Consider the following 19,927-nt stretch of genomic DNA (forward strand, 5'->3'; position numbering starts at 1 on the left):
TACCACTTTGTTTTAATCTGTCAACTCTGTTTGGAAGGAACAATTCTATCTACCCTCAGCCAATGTTTATATTGACTCGACTCAAAATGTCCTTTTATGTAGTGATCCACTGGTGCACACTGATGCAGATGTGGGGCACACACGTAAATGCATAAAGGGCACACATGCCACAGTTCTGAGAATCTTCAAGCATTCATGTTACCCAAAGAATATGTATAAAATAACCTTTAAAATGGTTAATGTGAAAAACAATCTCATACAGGTAAGTGAGGTGCCTGTACTTCGGAGTCAGCATGGCAGGACCTTTTTTTCTGAATTCCTGGCATGTCCAGACACGACTAGGACTAAATTTGACTAGAGAACTACTTATCCAAGGGTTGAGGAATGTGTTCAAGCACAACCCCCTGAAGTGATCTCTGATAAATTAAAGGGAGACTAGAACTTAGATCATTTGGCTACTGAGGCAAAGTACTACACAAGGAAAAATTCAGCTGGTACAGAAATGAACTAATCGAGGTGGAAGTTATGTTCTGGAAGATGCATTAATACTCAATCATTTTTGCATGATTCTCTGTTAATGTTTGACAATCTATGCTCTAGTGAAGACCCAACAGTACAATTATGTGCATTTTTGTTTACACATAAACAGGAGTTGCTGTACTTACGTCATCTTCTTTGGTTCCACCCCAAAAATTGGTCCCACCAGCGTAGCTTGGAATGTTTAATACAGCTATTCCCTGAAGGCTGGGCAGAGGAATGTACTGGCCATCACACTGTAGTGCATAAGAATGAAAGTAGGAAATTAAGCAACGTAAAAGGGCATTTGGAGATAATAAGGAGATGTACTTGGAAAAAAATGCAGCTCAACAGAAGCACTTATGAACAGGTTTCTAAGGCACTGACAGTAGATTGCATCATTGCTTTATACAGTTGCATTTTTTAACCTTTTAAAGTTGTATGTAAAAAATGTAGAGGTAAAGACTTGTGAAGAGATCAATAAAAAAGTACAAGACTGTGAAGGTAAATATTTTTTAAATGTACCACTACATATTTTAATTGTACACAGACATACATTACTATTTAGCCTAACTGGTACTCCCTCCATAATACAAACCCTTTCCCCCCCGTACATATTCTGTGACATTTCATCACGGGCACTGCCCCATGTGCCATCCTTCTTGCATAACTTTTTCATATGCCATCACTTACGCCTTTCATTGCACTATCACTAAACCTAACGTTAGCCTTCAACCCTAAAACTACTTCTAAAGTTAACCTAACTCAAACTCAATCCCTTATTCCAATCCTGACCCTTACACCTACCCTAACCTGTACATATTATTTTACATCATCCCTAACCCTACATCTTACTCTTAACTTATCCCGCTAAACAGTATCTAAACCTAACCCTGTGCAAGTGTTCACCAATTTCTTCCAGTTTTTAGCATATAGTAAATTTCTATAGTAAATAGAATTACTTTTCTACTCCTTTAACTACACCTTTTCTTTTTACATAATACCCCTTACAATAACAGTGAATAACTCCAAACACTGGGATCTGACGACCAAGTACAGGATCTGTGGTCATAGAGGAGAGGTAGAAAGAGCGTGGGACAGACAGATTTGAAAAGCAGAGATAGACCAGGTGTGTCAACAATGTGGCTAGGATGGAAACATGCTACACAAACAATGAAACAGGCATGATGGATTGGGGCTTTGAGCATTTTACACAAATTATTAATGACTTCACATGGCTTGAAGCCTATTAGAGGAACAGCATTTGGCTTGGAGAAATTCTAAAGGTAGCAGAAAATACGGGCAGTAGTGTACCTGCCAACCTGAGGCACCAGCAGAACACACAACTCCTTATGTAAAACTGTTGCGACACAGACGACTACATAACACTTTGGTGACCCGTGTCAACCCACAGCTCAGACTAAAAACCTCAGTGTATTTTACAGAGATTACAGAGCTAGTAAGTGGTAGAAAAATCTGTCGGGTTATCCACATTCGGTGAGTGACCATGGTCATTAAACAGCTCGGGCCTTTAAAGTATTTGACCTGTTTTCTCTAGAAAGCATAGGAAGGTATAAGACAAGGAAGCCTCATGATAAAGTGCAAAGCACAGTGTAGACTTTATGGGGGCAAGTTCCATAGTACAGTCGGAGCTTCTCCCACCACAAGACAAGGTGTTGCCAGTCCGATCAGGGGCTTCACTCTGCTCAACCTAAATGAAAGCTATAGACAGGGCAGTGGAATTATGTGGCAGGGGAGCAATAAATTACGCAGCAGCTTCAAAACATGTGCAAGACTCAGAATGTACGCATCCCCCGTACAAGAGCCCCCAGATCCCTCTCCTAACATGCAGCAATGGAATCAAAGACCTCTCGAACTATGGAATTGGTTTCTGATAATTAATGGGCATAGAACTTATCTGATGAAAGCATTCTGGATGTGCAAGAATAATCCAGGGTATTTGCTCACTGTCCTACTGTCAACAAATACTTTGCTTGTAGTGACGAGGTTGTACTCATACTAACTCATCAGTAACACTGTTAAATTAGCAAGTCAGTGCAACATATACATAAATGTACAGTAACAGTCCAGTTTGGCATATAACCACACCATCAAAGGTCCTGCAGTGATGACTCCCAAGTACGAGACTCCTCACTTTTCTCCAGAAACGGATCTGGCTCTAGGTCTCATAATCCCCACCACTTCTTGTCCCTAAACCCACAAGTACAATGGTGCAGGGCTCTCTCCAGCTCCATTCAGAAGACTAAAACTCCTTTCGTTTTTGCCCTTGACGGGACCAGAGAAATTCTCCTTGTAGCTCTGCTTCCTGTCCCAGTCCTACTCCTAGACAGGAGCTAATTCTCAATGCAAGGCCTCTGCGTTCAGATCTATGAAACACCATTCAACTCACTCCTATAGAAGCTTTCTTCTACCCTCAGGACACTGGTGTGGCATCCTACATGTTTAGCCTTCTTCAGCTCAGGACCACAGCACAGTCCTTTGCTTCCAATCATCCTCATTGTCAATGTAACAAGGTGCATCCATACATCAAGGAATAAAGTACACAACCCAAAGCATTCTTAACCAGTAACATTGATTGGGTAGAGTACTTGTTCACATGAGTAGTTCTTTCACAGATACTATACATTAAGCTACGGTGGTAGCAGAGTCACCAGGTCCGCTCTGTCCAGCCAGCCCATGACAGTTCTAGAACACAGTAAGTAGAAAAGTCACACCGTCTTAACATCATACTTTCCAAGTTCTGAGCCACATACTCAGGAAAGAGATGGTACAGAATACCACATCCGGAAAAGGTGAGAAACAGCAGAATCACTCTTATGGTAATAATTAGAACTTTACAAAAACAAAGCTGAATTCCAGACAGGCGGTACCAAAAGAGACACAGAACCCACTCAAGTACAGCATGAGTCTTCAGCATGACAAAAGGGCATGTTTATTCGAACACAATGACCTAGATGGAATTTTCTGCTGATGCGAGTAATCACGTATTTATTGCCCTAAACCAAAGGCATCATTTTACACCCTAGCTGACAGTTTGGCCCATAGATCACGACTGCAGTCCTGGCCTGCTCCAAATTAATCTCAGGCCGTAGGAATCATTCCACACTCATTGTGGCTCAGGACCATGAGAAATGTGCTAGCCATTTTAGAGAATCTATTTGGTCACTTTATAGGGCCATAACTACTCATTACTTCCTTTTCTTCATCCCAATCCTTTAGCTAAGGAGAACACACCTAATGGGGTAGATGCTCTGCACCCTCCCTTAACAAATACATCAAAGACCATTAACCAGTCTGCGGTGCGGGGTCGATGAGAAATTAATGTCCAGGGATGATGCATGGAAAATCCAGACACACTGTAATGATGGAACCGTGGTGAAACAGGCCCTGTGTCAATTCTTCAACCGCAAGACAGACGCTGCATCGATTCTGCAGGCGTTGCATCAATTTTTCAGCAGCAGCTCATCGATGCGTGGATTTTCTCCTCTGGGTCACCAGCTTACACTTTCAAGGGCCCAGGGGACTGGCGCTGGCACCACTTGGCAAGTCAGGACTCTCGGCAGAAGAGCCCAGGCACTGGCAGATTAACTCTTTGATGTCCCTGAGACCTCTTAACAGGAGGAAAGCTCAGTTTAAGCCGTTGGGGAACCTTGGGAAGCAGGATGCAGAAAGCAAAGTCCAGTCCTTTCACTCCAAGGACAGAAGCAGCAAGCAGTCGGCCAGCACAACAAATTAACAGGCAGAGTGGCAGTCCCTCCTACAGCATCCAGCTCTTCTTCCTGACAGAATGTCCTCAGTCCAGAAATTTTCTAATTATGTGGTGTCAGAGGTCCAAGGAATTATACCCATTTCTGTCTTTGAAGAAGGCAAACATCAAAGAGTACTCTTTGAATTTCACAAGACCCTGCCTTTCCTGCCGGGGCCCCAGACACAATCTAGGGGGTTGGAGACTGCTTTGTGTGAGGACAGGAACAGTCCTATTCAGGTGCAAGTGTCAGCTCCTCCCACCACCGTAGCTCAGTAGGACCCATCAGCCTGGTCATGGGCCATCAGCAAATGCAGGGCACACCTCCTCTCCCTTTGTGTGACTGTAGAGTGAATACACAAACAGCCCAATTGTCATCCTGACCCAGATGTGTATTCAGCAGACAGGCAGAGGCACAGTATGGTTAAGCAAAAAAATGCCCACTTTCTAAAAGTGGCATTTTCAAACTCACAATTCAAAAATCAACTTCATCAAAAAATATATTTTTAAATTGTGAGTTCAGAGACCCCAAACTTCACATCTCTATCTGCTCACAATGGGAAATTACACTTAAAATATATTTTAAGGCATAGGCCTTGCACTTGGGAAAACCCAATTTAGCAGTATTTCACTACCAGGACATGTAAAGCACACCAGTGCATGTCCTACCTTTTAAATACAATGCACCCTGCCCATGGGGCTGCCTCGGGCCTACTTCAGGGGTGACTTGCTGTAGTAAAAAGGAAGGTTTAGGCCTGGAAAGTGGGTGCATTTTCCAGGTCAAAATGGCAGTTTAAAACTGCACACACAGACACTGCAATGGCAGGCCTGAGAAATGTTTGCAGGGCTATTCAAGTGGATGGCACAATCAGTGCTGCAGGCCCACTAGAAGCATTTGACTTACAGGCCCTGGCACACACTGTGCACTGTACTAGGGACTTACTAGTAAATTAAATATGCCAATCATGGAGTAACCAATCACCAATACATTTTAGAAAGACCACATATGCACTTTAGCAGTGGTTAGCATTAGTAAAGTGCCCAGAGTCCTAAAACCAACAAAAAAACAGGTCAGAAAAAATAAAGAAGGCAAAAAGCTTGGGGATAACCCTGCAAAAAGGGCCAGTAAAAGGGAAGTGAGGCAACAGTAGTTCGATGGCCACAGTAGGGATTCCTTGTCTTGGTAGCTTCAAATCCACGTCTCAGTCACAAGGTCCCAGTTTGATGCATTGCTTGGACCATGGAGAGGCAGCTGGCTTGCTGGATACAAGCATATAAGTAACTCACTTGCACTTTGGCTGGGTGTTTGCACTCCTCTTATCTAATTGCTAGTCAAGGCAGATGCAATGCTTCAATTACTTAACAGTTTTCTCTATTACTCTGATTCATGATTAAATTCTATATCAGTATGCTCATCCCACCTTTCTGAGTAATTGTTTTGGATTTAAATATTCTGTTTGCTTAGGTACACCAAGCAGCAGTCTGTGAAGGGTGTCCTTTCATTGGTCCTCTGAGGAGGGGGTGAGGGGTTGGCTGCATTTTCTATTGCAAGACAGGCAGTACAATAACCGGATCAAAGTAAAGAGGATTTTCTTATAAGTAAAGAAAGAATTTTAACTTAATGAAAACACACTCAATAATGGAATTAAACATCCATGCACAGTGCGTCGGGAGCATCACAAAGAAAAATGCACAATTATTCAGGAAAGTAAAAACAAATACCCACCAACACTTTACAATTGGATACACACCTATTTGTTAATTAGAACGCATTGAAACAAAATAAATCTAGACTCTCAGCAAATGTCACAGTGCATGTCAAATGTGTTTGTTCAATTTGTTTTGCTCTTCAAATAAGTACAGCCCCAGGCAATTCAAGTCCATGCAGTCCACATCCTGCTAATTGGGTAGCTGCCTTCGCGATAGAGGACAACATGGTTCTGAGACTGGCTGGCAGTCGTCCAGGTTGTGGTCTGCAGTCAACTATAATCAGAAAGGATTTCTGAGATAAAGCCGCAAGAAAGTACTTCTCGGAGAGTTGCATGATAGCTCATTAGTTTTACTGGGAGAAATCGCTCATTTGTCCAGAGGGTTGAAGCATGTCCTGATTAATGCAATGGTGATGAATTAGCTGCAGGGTCAGAACCACAGCAACCAGTCAATCTGGGATTGGAATAAAGGGAAACTTGTCTCACGGCAAATGTGGATGTCAGGCAGATGCAGTGTGGTACCCAAATGTTACACAAGATTTAACGCCCTAAGCATCACAAATTCATTAACATTAAGTGATTTTTCATCTACAAATTCAGTCTCTTAGTGATGTCTGGAATGACAAGATTCACACAAGTGGTAGTAGTAAAAGGCTGAGTGTGAAAGCAAGTGAGTCAGCATGTTCTCTTCTGACCACGCTACATGTCAGGATCATATCTTACCTCAAGATGTTGCCCATGCTGGTGAGATAAAATATGAAGGGTGCACTGGTTGAATGTTTCAAGAGGAGTTCATGATTATCTACAAGCACAGAGGTTCATAGAGAGCACAGAGCTTTGATTGGTCACCACAGAATTTGTGTCTTTCATGCATAGCGTTATCATCCTCAGTGATGCTGGACAGAGCCAGCCTCAGTAGCAGAGGTCCTTGAAAAATGCGGTGTTTGTTGACTACTTCCAACAGCATAACACCAAGCTCTATTATCGGTTCACTAGGGTTCAGGGTGTGAGGCTCTTCTTATACTTTTCTGGTCTCTCTAGCACCCAACTTCATCAATAGGCTCAAATGGAGGGTATGGATAAAAAGGTTTGTGGAATCAAGGAAAGAAAGGATTAAGCTGAAGCCTCTCCTGATCGAGAACGGTTTCTTAGTAAGTGGCAATGCGTAAGCCATCATTTTTGCAGGAATTTTCTCTTCGTAGCTACAGCATATTCATTTGCATCCTTGTATGTCACTGAGAACTCTCATTGTAGCACCGTTGATGTACACACTTTATTTTAGAAATGCCAACATAGTTTGCTGTGTTTCTCACACAGAACGATGACACAAAACTGGATTATGTAAAAATGAGACTCCAAAGTCTACGAACACTAAATATGTACAGATTTACTTAATACTGTGTTCTTCAAAAGTCTGAGCCAGCACCAGAGTATGGCAGGCATGTTGTTTGCATAATAACAGTATGTAGCAGCCCTTATTTGCTTAATGAAAATACCATGAGGGCTGTTCACACCATAAAACTATATTTCAGTAGATAGTGAATGCTTTTGGCCTTAATGCCAACGTTGCCTTTCAATGTGTGAAAAATAATATTTTGGTTGATAGTATCAAGCTCATCAATAGGTCATTTAGAAACAGTCAGCAGGAGCAAGCATTATTCAAAATGAACAGAACAGCATTAATGATATGTAGAATGACAGTTTCAGTACTACCAGCTGCACGCCCAGACAAGAAACCACTAAGGAGATTATTTTTTGACTAACTGTTGGCAGTTAACAAAGCTTTCAAGGATTTTAGTAAAGAATGGTAAACTAGAGACTAAGCAGGTGTTATGAAGATTACCCAGGACCACGGCAGGGGTTTTGATAAGGAGAGATTCTTGTCCACTTTCAAGTAGCTACAAAACACTACTTGTGAAAGGTTAATATGGTTAGACAAATTTGGGACAAGATGCAGTGCTAATTATTAGCCTCATGTCCGTCCCATCTATCTAGTTTACTAGATTAACTGAACAAGCATTACCATTTTCTTGTTGCTGTGCAGTAGAAGAGTTATATGGTCTCCATGTTTTTAAGGGAGTTACTGAAGTCGGTTACATTACTCACACTTTATTCCGGACACAGCATTTGCTCCAATGGCAGGGGTATCCGTGATGAGTCTCTGAGTCTGTCTCTGCAGCACTGTTTAATCCCGCTGGCTCCTGACCTAGCCAGCCACATGCAGGGTTTACCCCATGCTTTTCTTTATTTTACCATAGGATAACATGCCACTACATGACAAACTGATAATACAATACAATAAAGAGGATACAGTTACAGTGGGTATTTAAAGTGGTAAAAAAAAAACATATCTGCCCTGGGACTCAGTGTCCACAAATTCGCCAATACTGCCATGTCGAAATTGTTGATATTTGTATTGCATTGTCATAAAAATGTCAAAACAGTAGTGATTGTTTAACAAATACCTCCTAGCCACAGAAAGGACTGAACGTCAATGGTACAGAGAAGCTTTCAATTGTAGGATGTGTGATCGGATGCATTTAACAGATTATAAAAATGCCACCGTACCTCAAGCTGGACTTTTTGTTCTAGGTTTTTATACGTTCTCTGCAATAGCTCTTTGGTACCAAGAACTCCATACCACATCATATTCTTCGTTCGACTTCTGAAAATAAACCACATACAATTACACACTGGAGAAAGCAATAATGCAAATAAAATACAATGACAATCCTTGGATGAAATAATTCAATTTCAGGATCACAAGCCTACCTGCATTTTTCAGGATGTTCCTCTCGCTTATTATTAAATTCTAATGATATTTTTGCATCTAATCCAATTCCAAAGTAGTTGTTCATGACACACTTCTCTGAATAGCCTTCTCTGTGTGAAGACAAACATATCCATATATCACTTCTGTAAAGACACATGATGTTGCTCTTGAATATTTTTAAAGACTGTTGTAAAAGCATTCCAGTACTACAATTTGTATATTCTGCATGTATAAGCAGCACATACATCGACTTTTATTTACAACTGCAGTATCCATTTGTTCAACTTTACCTCCTAAGCATGGGAGCCCAAACTTCAAACTTCCAAAGCACTTCAGTCTAACTCAGTAGAAGTACAAAATATATTTATCACCAGCATAATCTAAGTTTTGGTGCAAAAGTAAGGTGTCATTTACAAGACCTTTGCTTTTGTGAATTACACAAACAACCACACAAAAAGGTGGATTGTGAGTTAAGTAACCAAATCGAAAATTACATATGCAAGATTTGACTAATTTGGCAATCCTTAACACCACAACTGCAGAACATATAATATCACGGATGTTTTCAATAGTAGTGGGTGGGTGCAGACAGCCTTTTGGAATGTGGCAAAACGCTTACAGTTGGAACGCAGTGAATCTTCACAAACACTGCCAACAGCTTGCAAGTATCTAACATGCAAATTAAGTGTTAAAGTATCTCAACTGCCCCCATATTCTCACGTGAGATAGAAAATATTTTGCCAAGTGGAAAATGTATGTTCCATGTGGAGAAAAAAAAAAACAAGAAACCAAATTAATAGTCTACAAATGGTCCGCCACAAACAATTCCATTTGCAGGGTTACTACACCACACAACACCATATCAAGGAGGCAGCTAAATGTTGTGGAAAATGCATTGGTCGAAGTCTTCACATGTTGATGTTATAGACATATAAAATCTGCTTTCAGAAAGCAAACGTTACTGCAAGCTAACAACTCACAATTGGAGCTAATCAGCCGAACAATCTTACAAAGCCTTCAGATGTAGCCATCACTGCAAATGCTACACTGTGAAATGGCTGACCATCTCCGAAACGTTGTAGGCTCGGATTACACTGGCTATAAACACATCACTGTGATAATGTTTCAGTCATTCGGAAAAGTAAATACACATATAAATGTTAACAGGATTACCTTCTGATATAGCAAGGGTAAGATAGGAGTATCATTGTATTTATAGTTAGAAACAAATGACACAACACTAAAGAGAAACAGTCAAAATGCAAAATAATTTTGTGAGCCCTATGGGCCCCGATCCTTTCTAATAATCTTAAATATCACTGTATTCACCAGAGGATATGCAAATAATGCTAGTGGACAGCTGGTAAATAAGTAATGAGAAGAGACCTTCTGACGTTTTGGGCCAACAATAAGTTGCCCCATATTTTGCCTTCAGATACGCTAAATAATTTTGGAAGACTTAATTATATATGAATGAATATATTAACTTCATGGTCCCCAGAGACATATAATCGGTGTAAAGAAAGATAATGAATGGAGAACTAGATGTACACCAAAGCTTAGATAATTGTTTTCTGAGCTGAGTAATACGGAAAAGAAAGTTCGATCCCCACAAAAAGAAAAATAGATATGGCATATTCTCTCTCGTAGGATTTGAAAATTAACTTCTTAATAACAAAACAAAAAAATCCAATCTCTTAATTTGACTTTGCTCTCCTGTTTCATTATTTACAATTATTATTCGTCTGCATCAAACAGGACCACAGTCGAGAATCAAAAAAGAACAGAACAATATTTTGTGTATGGGGCATCTACTATTACATTTTAATACAATCTCTCACAGATTTGATAAGTTTATGCTAAACTGAAGTAATCCTTCCAGACCAAATGCACAAAGTAGGTCTCACTTCTACCATTAAAAACGCAAGACGAACCTCTAACTTGTAGACGAAGGGGGAAGGGGTGGGAGGGGGGGGCAGCACACTGCCTCACATCCCAGTACAGTTTGCACCTTTGCAGCCTGGCAAATGCAGTACTTCAAAATTAGCTGTAGTTTTTACCATAGTTGATGGAGACATTGCTATATATCTCTAGACACGTTTGTGGGTTTAGTCCTTCATCAGTAGAGAGCAGAAGTAGTAAAGAGCAAAGAAACTTCATCTGGGGTTGCTGGAAATGCATATCTAAAGCATGTCAACTTGCTAGCTCAAGGGAGCCTTTTAAACAGAAGCGGGGTTGGGAACTCAGCGCCTCACATTCCTGCACAGTGCACCCTTTTCCATCCTGGTAAATGCAGTACACAATTAGTGCTTACTTCAAAGTTAGCTCTCTACTGATGAAAACCTGTGACCTGAGAGGAATTTGGCAGCATTTCCAGCAACCCCAGATTCATTTTCTTTGCTCTCTACTACTTCTGCACGCTGATGATGAAGGGCTAAACCCAGAAAAACCAGACAGCTGGCTCAATCTCAGTAGAGATAATACAGACCTTATTACCTCCAAAAACCAAAGTAAGTGATGGAAATAATCAGTAAGGCTTAATACCATGACAGCTTTCTTATTTAACTTGAATATATTCCTCCAGGCCTCAGGGAGAAATATTATGGGTTTCGATTCCAATGTATATTTCGTGGTGCTCAAACATATTTACCTAGACGTATAATACTTTTAAAAGCAGTCCATGGATCCACGCGCGAGCCGACGACCAAGATGGCCGCCTGATAACAGAGCTCCGCGCATCATCGGACGAATTTCTACCGCCGGAGCCGTTTTTTTTCTTCTTTTTAATGTCGTTCCCCTAAAAACAACCATGGGATGTTTTGGTGAGCATTTTCATCGTTTTGTGGGCTGCCTAGCATATTTCCGGACTCTTTAATTACGTTTTCTTATTTCTCCTCATGAATGCGGCCATTTTGACTAGCTTTGCTCACCATTACATTATACTTTTTTTTAATATTTGACTTTCTTTTTTGCGCAAGCCTGGTTATTTATTTTTTGCTGTTTCGCTAACATATTTTTGGAGTTCCTGTGTCACTTGCTTCCTTATTGAAGGCTTTTTATTTTTATATGGGCAAACTAAAGAAAATAAAAGCTCTGTCGCATCAGTCCTCCTCAGCTGACAAACTTTCGCACTTTTTTCAATTGGACACTTCTGCTGCAGCGTCTTCTTCTTCCATCTCACAGATGTCTTCCTCATCTTCTTCTTCGCCTAAAGTTCCTCAGCATATTTCTGCATCCACTCATAAGAGGGTCAAACAGGACCCACCTTCACCAGTAAAATCTCCCTCGCCGATCTCTCTTGAACTTGTGCTTGACGAAATACGTGCATTGCGTCCTTTTATTGAAGAAACTAATTCTCGGATACAAAATCTTGATTCTAAGTGGTCTCAAATGGAAGTGAGAGTCTCTGCTTTGGAACAAAGAGTCAGCAACGTGCAGGATGAAACACATAAAATGATTAGTTTGGAGAAGGAAGTGGCAACCTTGAAGAATCTTACGGAGTATTTGGAAAACAGAAATAGACGCAATAATCTTCGCCTTTATGGATTACCGGAGGGTCTTGAAGGGAGTGACCCAATTTAATTTTTCACCTCATTCTTTCCACAGTTGGTGGGTCTACCATCTTCTACAGTATTGAACATCCAAAGAGCGCACCGCATTGGTCATCGTTCTCCGCATTCCTCGACATCTAAACCAAGAGGCGTGATTATTTTCTTTCTTGAATTTACTGATTTATTGAGAATTCTTAACGCTGCGAAAACCATAAAACTAATTTCTTAGCAGCGAAGTAAAATCTTCATTTCACAGGATGTGTCCAAAGCTACAGCAGACAGGAGGAAAGAGTTTTTGGATCTTTGTCCACAGCTTCGTGACTTGGGAGCTCGTTTTGGATTATTCTATCCATGTTTGTTCAAAGTGACATATCAAAACAAGACCACTTCATTTACCTCTCCTGCAGTTCTTTGTGATTTTCTACGACTACACTCTACAAATTCTATGGAAACAGCTGGTCCTTCTACACGATGACTATATACGTTTCTTAATTTATTATGCCCTTTCACTATTATTGCGATAGAATTGATGGTCCTTTATATGCAGTTTATGCAGTATACTATATTGACGTGACTACAGACCCTTTTTTGTTAATGTATTGTTTTCTTTTCACAGGTTCCTGGTGTTCTATAATCATAATTTTTGCTCGTAACCTTTGTCCGTTGATGCGTTCCGTTCCCTTGCTGTGCCGTCTTCAGTCTGTGCTGTCACCACCCCTCCCCTATTGTTCATTCATCTCAGGTATGTTTTTGCAGTCGCCTTTATTTGACATGTACTGTCTTCTTTTTTTCTTGACTACTTTCCATCCTTTTTCCTGCTGTTTTCCCTTTACTCTTCTCTCCTTTTGTTTTTTCTGTTTTCTTTTCCCTTATATGTATTTTCAGTTATTTAAGGTACAAGGCCTTTCGTGTATATATATGGTTATGTGACGTAAATTCAGGGTTGTTTCTTGGAATGTAAAAGGTTTTATTAATCCAATCAAAAGGCAGAGAATTTTATCCCACTTATCTAAATATAACCCAGACTCGGTTCTTCTACAGGAGACCCATTTGACGGACTCTGAAGCTCTGAAACTTAAAAAAGGCTGGGTGGGCAATGTTTTTACTTCACCTTCGTCTACAAAGAAAAATGGTGTAATTGTGCTTTGCCATAAAAAAATATCAGTTAATGTTATTTCACAAGACTCGGATTCTGATGGTAGGTGGCTCTTTGTGAGGCTCAGTATTCATGGGATTGCAATGACTATTGGTAATATTTATGGTCCAAATAATTCAGATTATCTTTTCTGGCCCACTATTACTAAACAATGTTTGCATTATAATGATGTTTTCTTCTTATTGGAGGGGATTGCAATCAAGTTCTTGCTCCCTTTATAGATAGGCAATCTGTAATTAAATTTTCTCCCCATAAAATGCATAAACAATTTAAGGCATTTTTCTCACAATGTAATTTAATTGACTCATGGAAAACTTGCAATCCTGATAATAGGGATTTTTCGTTTTATTCTCCACCACATGGCTCCTTATCTAGACTTGACCATATTTTTGTTTCTAAATCATTATCCCAAAATCTTATTAACTCCTCCATTGAACCTATGGTAATATCTGATCATGCCCCAGTCATTACAGATTTTGACTTGCTCCCGGTGCATCCCAAGTCCAATAGTTGGCGATTTAATAACTCTTTATTACTTGACTAAATTTTCCACTTCCTTTGTTGCCTTTGCGGACAATTTTTTTCGACTTAATGGAGATTCTCACGTTTCTCCACAATTGTTATGGGATTCGTTTAAGGCTGCGGCTTGTGGTCATATATTAAATTTTGTCTCTAATAAAAAAAAATCTTTCAATGCCCAGCATCAAGCACTGCTTCACAAATTTAAACGCTTAGAACATCAGTACTATTCTTCCTCCTCCAATTTTAATATACAAGAACTTATTCAGGAAAAACTGCAATTTAACAAAATCTCAACGGATAATGCTTCCTCTTTTCTTCTACGTAGTAGTGCTCGTTATTATGGAGGTCGAAATAGAGCGGGGAAGCTTCTGGCTAATTATTTAAAAGTTCGAAAGCAACGCCATAATTAGATGAAGTCTATAGTTTCAGATACTGGTGAGTCCCTTTTTAAGGATGAAGATATTTTAGCTGAATTTGTTAATTATTACCAGACACTTTATACTCCTGAGTCAGTCCCGACCCCCTTACAGATTGATGATTATTTAAAGAATATTCCAAACCCTAATAAGACACTGATTGATGCTACTTCACTTGAAGCAGATATTACTTCGTTAGAAATTTTTAAAGCCCTTCAATCCCTAAAAAAAGGGAAAACTCATGGTCCGGATGGATTTACAGTGGAGTTTTTTTTTACATTTTTCTGACCTGTTACTTCCTAAACTTTTTCAACTTTTCCAATTCTTCATAAATTCTGGTTTTACAGGGGGCACATTTCGGGAAGCTTCGATTTGGCTAATTCCAAAGGACGGTAAGGATCATACTTTTTGTAAAAATTTTAGACCCATCTCTCTTCTTAATACAGATTATAATATCTTTGCTAAATTATTAGCCCTACGTCTTGATACCCTTTTACCTGCGATGATAAGTAAGGAACAAACGGGTTTTGTCAAAGGTAGACTTGCTTCTGACAATTCTAGAACATTCTTTAATGTACTCAGCAAGGCTCCCGCTCTGTCGTATTCTCTAGCGGCAATTTCCATAGATGCTGAGAAAGCATTCGACCGGTTAGATTGGTCTTTTCTATTAAAAGCTTTAGCCTGGAATGGTTTAGGGCCTCATTTCATTTCATTTATCTCTTTGCTTCATCAATCTCCAATGGCATCGATATCGGTAAATGGGAAATTGTCTAGATATTTTGTATTATGCCGAGGTGTACGTCAAGGGTGTCCGCTCTCTCCACTCCTATTTATTCTAGCTCTCGAGCCCTTTCTATCCAGTATTAGAAATAACATTAAAATTGAAGGTTTCCAGTCTGGCGAGAAACATTTAAAATTAACGGCATATGCAGATGATATACTTTTATATATCTCAAACCCTGAGCTCTCGATTCCATCTCTACTTTGGGTAATTGAGGATTTTTCCTTGATTTCAGGTTATAAGATAAATTCGGATAAAAATGAAATCCTCCCTTTAACAAAATTTGGTTTTGAAGCATCGTTTGATATCACTGGTTTTCACTGGAATTCTTCCAAGATTAAATATTTAGGTATTTGGTTCACTTCATCCATTAAAAAGTCCATTGAAGTAAATATTTCAGAGGCTTTAGAGAAAGTTGATACATCGATTCTGGCTTGGAATCCCTTATTTTTATCCTGGTGGGGTCGTCTTGATTCCATTAAAATGATGATTTCTCCTAACATATTATATATCCTATCCATGATTCCGCTTCCTTTACCTGGTACCTTTTTTACACAATTGGACTCCAAATTGTGTAAATTCCTCTGGAACAATAAGAAATCTAGACTTTCTCTTAGTCATCTTTGCCATTCTAAACAGGAGGGAGGAGTCAATTTTCCTGATTTTAGATTGTATCACAAATCCTTTTGTTTGCGCCAAGCTTCTAGGTGGGTCTCCCTATCAGACTCCAGGTTTACTCTATTATGGTTGGATATTGAGTGTTCTTTTCTTTTGCCTTTTTCCCCCTAGTGAGGTGGTATCCTTTTCCTATAATATTTCACTTATCTCCTCTCTGCTTCTTAAACATACTTGCTCTCTTCTTCGTTCTCACTATTTACCTCCTTCGGTTTCTCATTCCTCTTTTTTGAATTCCCCTATTTGGCATAATTGTCTTACTATTAGTAAAAAAAACCTTATTCTGGAAATCCTGGCGACAGAGAAATATAGTTTGGGTCAAGGATTTATTCTCCAATAATACTCCACTTTCTTTTTCACAATTCCAACTTCTATTTCATTGTCCCAATTCATTTATGCCTAAATATCTTCTTCTTATTAATATTATTCTTGATGTACTTTTTTCCTTGCCTTCCCCTTCTTCTTCTTCGGAATTAGTCTTTTCTTTGTCCTCCTTTCTTATCTCATATCCTAAGGCATCAAATATCTATAAACTTTTTCAGTCTCCTGTTTTGACGCGTCCTAAATCTAAAATTGAATCTCAATGGGAATTGGATTTGGGATGTACCTGGACTGTTTCCTTTTGGAATAAGGTGTGGCATCGATCTTATAAAATATCCAGATCAGCTTCCACCACACAGTCACTTTTCTTTCTTTATCACAGACTTTATTTTACCCCTTCTACTATAGCAACATTTTCTGTATCCTCCACTCCAAGTTGCTGGTCCTGCGATAGCCCAAAGGGAGCTCTTATGCATATCCTTTTTTAATGTCCTCCTACTGTCTCTTTTTGGAGTAAAGTTTGGTGTCAGCTTACCTGCATTTTTCATTTGCAATCCCAATTATCTCAGCTGGTGCTTTTTTTTTAGATAGTCTCTCTGCTGACATTGTTTCAGATGATGATAATTTAAAATTGTTGGATCTCATGTTAGCTTTGGCCTTTCAACAAGTTACTTTCAATTGGAAAAATTCATCCAATATTTCCTACAAAGCTTGGTGGAATAATGTTTGTCACTACCATAGATTAGATATTGCTTTTACCTCTTTATGCTGCCCTTCCATAAATAGAGATTTGTACTGGTTACCTTTGACTGATTATCTTAATGCTGTTGCTTGTAATTCTACTAATTGTACATTATCTGAGAATTTTAAGCCACCATGAATTCTTTATTTTCTCTGTTCCCGAGTGAATTTTAACTTAGCTTACATTTATGCTTTTTTTAATATTACTTTTTTTTTTCTTTCTTATATTTAACTGTTGAAGTTCCAATGCATTTTTCGCATTGTAAATAATCTTGTCCCGTTTTCCTTGTTTCCTTCCCTTTTTTTTATACTTTAAAATGTTAAACAGCTTTTACAACTCGTTTTAAAATTATATTATTATCATTATGACAGACATCTTGTATTTTTAGTATATAACCCATATGTATTTTGATTTCAATAAAGCTGATTTACCTTAAAAAAAAAAAGCAGTCCTTGAAGTTTGTAATCCGCAAAATAAGGTTATCAGATGTTACCCGCACATGCCACACCTAGGCAGTTTTCATATAATTTTTCCTTTACTTTACTTTCTGGTAACCTATATTTCTGGACTTTGATGCTACAATATTTGTTTTAATTGCAAAACTGTATTGATTCAACTACAAAAGTAGCATAACTTAGCAAGGTAAGACTCTGGTCAAAATGGATTAGTATTCAGGAACACCCCTACCTTGAGTGTCATCCAACTCTGCTATTTCATTTCAGATTAGGTGCAGATTGGTGAAAGCCTATACCTTTTAGGTCTGGTATTAGCTAGGACATATTGCTTTTTCCATAAATGATATTTCTAAAATAATTACTTATAAGGCGTTAAAGCAGCTCACTTCATTCAATGGTTTGTTATTGTGTCATTGACATTCTTCTGCCTACTACAGTAAGGAGCATGAGGCAACGGGTCATTCTGCTTCAACCATAGGATAACTTCACTATAAGTGATGGCAGTCTGCCATTTCACAAGGAGCTCATCCACACACGTAGTTTCATTTTGTGCCAAGGACTGCTGTAGCAATCTGTGCTTTTTAAGACCAAAACATATTTTTGCTTTCAGTCAATTCCTATTATAAATTTAAGGTATAACTTTAGAATTCCTATCATGTGTGTAGTTTAAGTTTGGATTGTATAGAAAGAATAAAGTTATAGTTATGTGAATTTGGTGTGTAAATTATAAACTTTAGGTATATCTATCACATTAGAATTTCTAATTTTTGTGTAGTTAAAGTTTGGTTTCTCCAACTATAAGACATTGTTAACTTGTTTGGTTTTTTTTTTAATTGAACTTTATTGGTGTTTACGTTTTTTTCCATAAGAAGTGTTTCAAATTGTAGAGTGGAATGTGGCAGAATGGAAGTCAGAGTAGAGTGCCAGAGTAGAGTGTCATATAGTGGGGTGTTGTACAGTGGAGTGTCGTACAGGGGAGTGTAGTATAATGGAACAAGTGGAATACCGTATAGTGGAGTGGCGTAGAGACATTTATAGTGGAGTGGTGTAGAGTGGAACAGCACAGAGAGGAGTGGCATACAGTGGAGTGGCACAGTGGCATAAAGTGGAGTGATGTAGAGTGAAGTGGTGTAGAGTGGAATATCACAGATGGCGTATAGTGAAGTAGCGTAGCTTGGAAAAGCATAGAGTGGAATGGCCTGGATTGGAGTGGCATGGAGTAGCACAGAATTAAGTAGCATTGAGTCGAGTAGCATCCTGTAGCTTAAGGTCAAGTAGCATTGAGTCAAGCAGCATAGAGTTGAACGCTGTAAATTGGAGTGGCACTGAGTGGAATACCATTGAGTGGAGTGGTGTAGAATAGAATGGCGGAGATTGGATTGCCGAGTGGCGTAGAGGGTGGCACAGAGTTGAGGGGTGTACAGCGAAAATGTGTGGAGTGGCGTGGCACTGAGTAGAAAAGCATAAAGCAATATAGCACAGAGTGGAATGGTGCAGAGTGGAATAAAGTAGTGAGGTAGACAGGAGTGGCTTGGAGTTGAACAGCGTAGAGTGGAATAGCGCAGAGTGGAATAGCATAGAGTTGAGGGGCGTAAAATGGAATAGCATGGAGTGAAGCGGTGTACAGTTGTGTATAGTGAAGTGGCGTATAGTGGAGTGGCATAGAGTTGAGTAGCCTACAGTCGAGCAGCACAGAGTTGAACAGTGTAAAGTAGAGTGGCATAGAGTGGAGTGACACTGAGTGGAATACCATGGAGTGCAGTAGAATGGGAGGCTGGGGTTGGAATGGCATAGAGAGAAACAGCGTAGAGTGGAGTGCTGTAGAGTGGCGTACAGTAGAGGGGTGTATAGTAGAGTGGCATTGAGTGGGTAAAGTGGAATGGTGCAGAGTGGAGTGGCACAGAATGGAATATAAGAGAGGCGCAGCATAGAGTGAAACAGCCTAGAGTGGAGTACAGTGGAGTGACATATAGTACAGTGAAATAGAGTAGAGTTGAATAGAGTGGAGTGGCATGTAGTGGTGTACAGTGTAGTGTCAGAGTAGCATACAAGGTAGCGGCGTAGAGTTGAATATCGTACAGTGGAGTTGAGAGGAGAGGCACAGAGTGGAGTGGTGGTGAGTGGAACAGCATGGAGTGGAGTGGCAGAGTTGAATAGCGTAAAGTGTAGTGCTATAGAGTGGAATAGCATACAATAGAGTGGCACAGGGTCGAGTGGTGTACAGTGGAATAGTGTGGAGTAGCGTGGCATAGAGTGGAACAGCGTATAGTGGAGTGGTGTGCAGTTGAGTCGCGTAGAGTGGGGTGGCATACAGTGAAGTGCCGTAAAGTGGAGTGGCATTGAGTGGAATAAGGTAGAGTAGAATAGCACTGAGTGGACTGGCATAGAGTCTAATATAGTGCAGAGTGACAGAGCTGAATAGTGTAGAATGGAGTGCCGTCGAGTGGACTGGCAGAGGGAAATGCCGTGGAGTGGCATAGGGTGGAGTGTCAGAGTGGACTGGCATAGAATAGTCTACAGTGGCATAGCGTACAGTGGAGTGCA

The 19,927-nt window shown here is 39.7% G+C and overlaps 1 protein-coding gene across 4 annotated transcripts in view; it reads right to left on the reverse strand.

Annotated features, from left to right (window-relative positions):
- The window catches only part of DGKH (diacylglycerol kinase eta), a 661,954-nt gene that overhangs the window by 192,505 nt on the left and 449,522 nt on the right, over positions 1-19,927 (reverse strand). For 3 of the 4 annotated variants that reach the window (XM_069205427.1, XM_069205431.1, XM_069205430.1), the window contains 3 exons: positions 8,764-8,907; positions 8,560-8,656; positions 666-773 (listed from right to left, as the gene is read on the reverse strand). In XM_069205427.1, the coding sequence (XP_069061528.1) occupies positions 666-773; positions 8,560-8,656; positions 8,764-8,907 (349 nt within the window). The remainder of the gene's footprint in view (positions 1-665; positions 774-8,559; positions 8,657-8,763; positions 8,908-19,927) is intronic. The other variant, XM_069205429.1, reaches the window with a different exon arrangement.

The sequence above is a fragment of the Pleurodeles waltl genome, chromosome 8 (genome assembly GCF_031143425.1).
Source record: "Pleurodeles waltl isolate 20211129_DDA chromosome 8, aPleWal1.hap1.20221129, whole genome shotgun sequence".
In the NCBI taxonomy this organism is placed as follows: Eukaryota; Metazoa; Chordata; class Amphibia; order Caudata; family Salamandridae; genus Pleurodeles; species Pleurodeles waltl.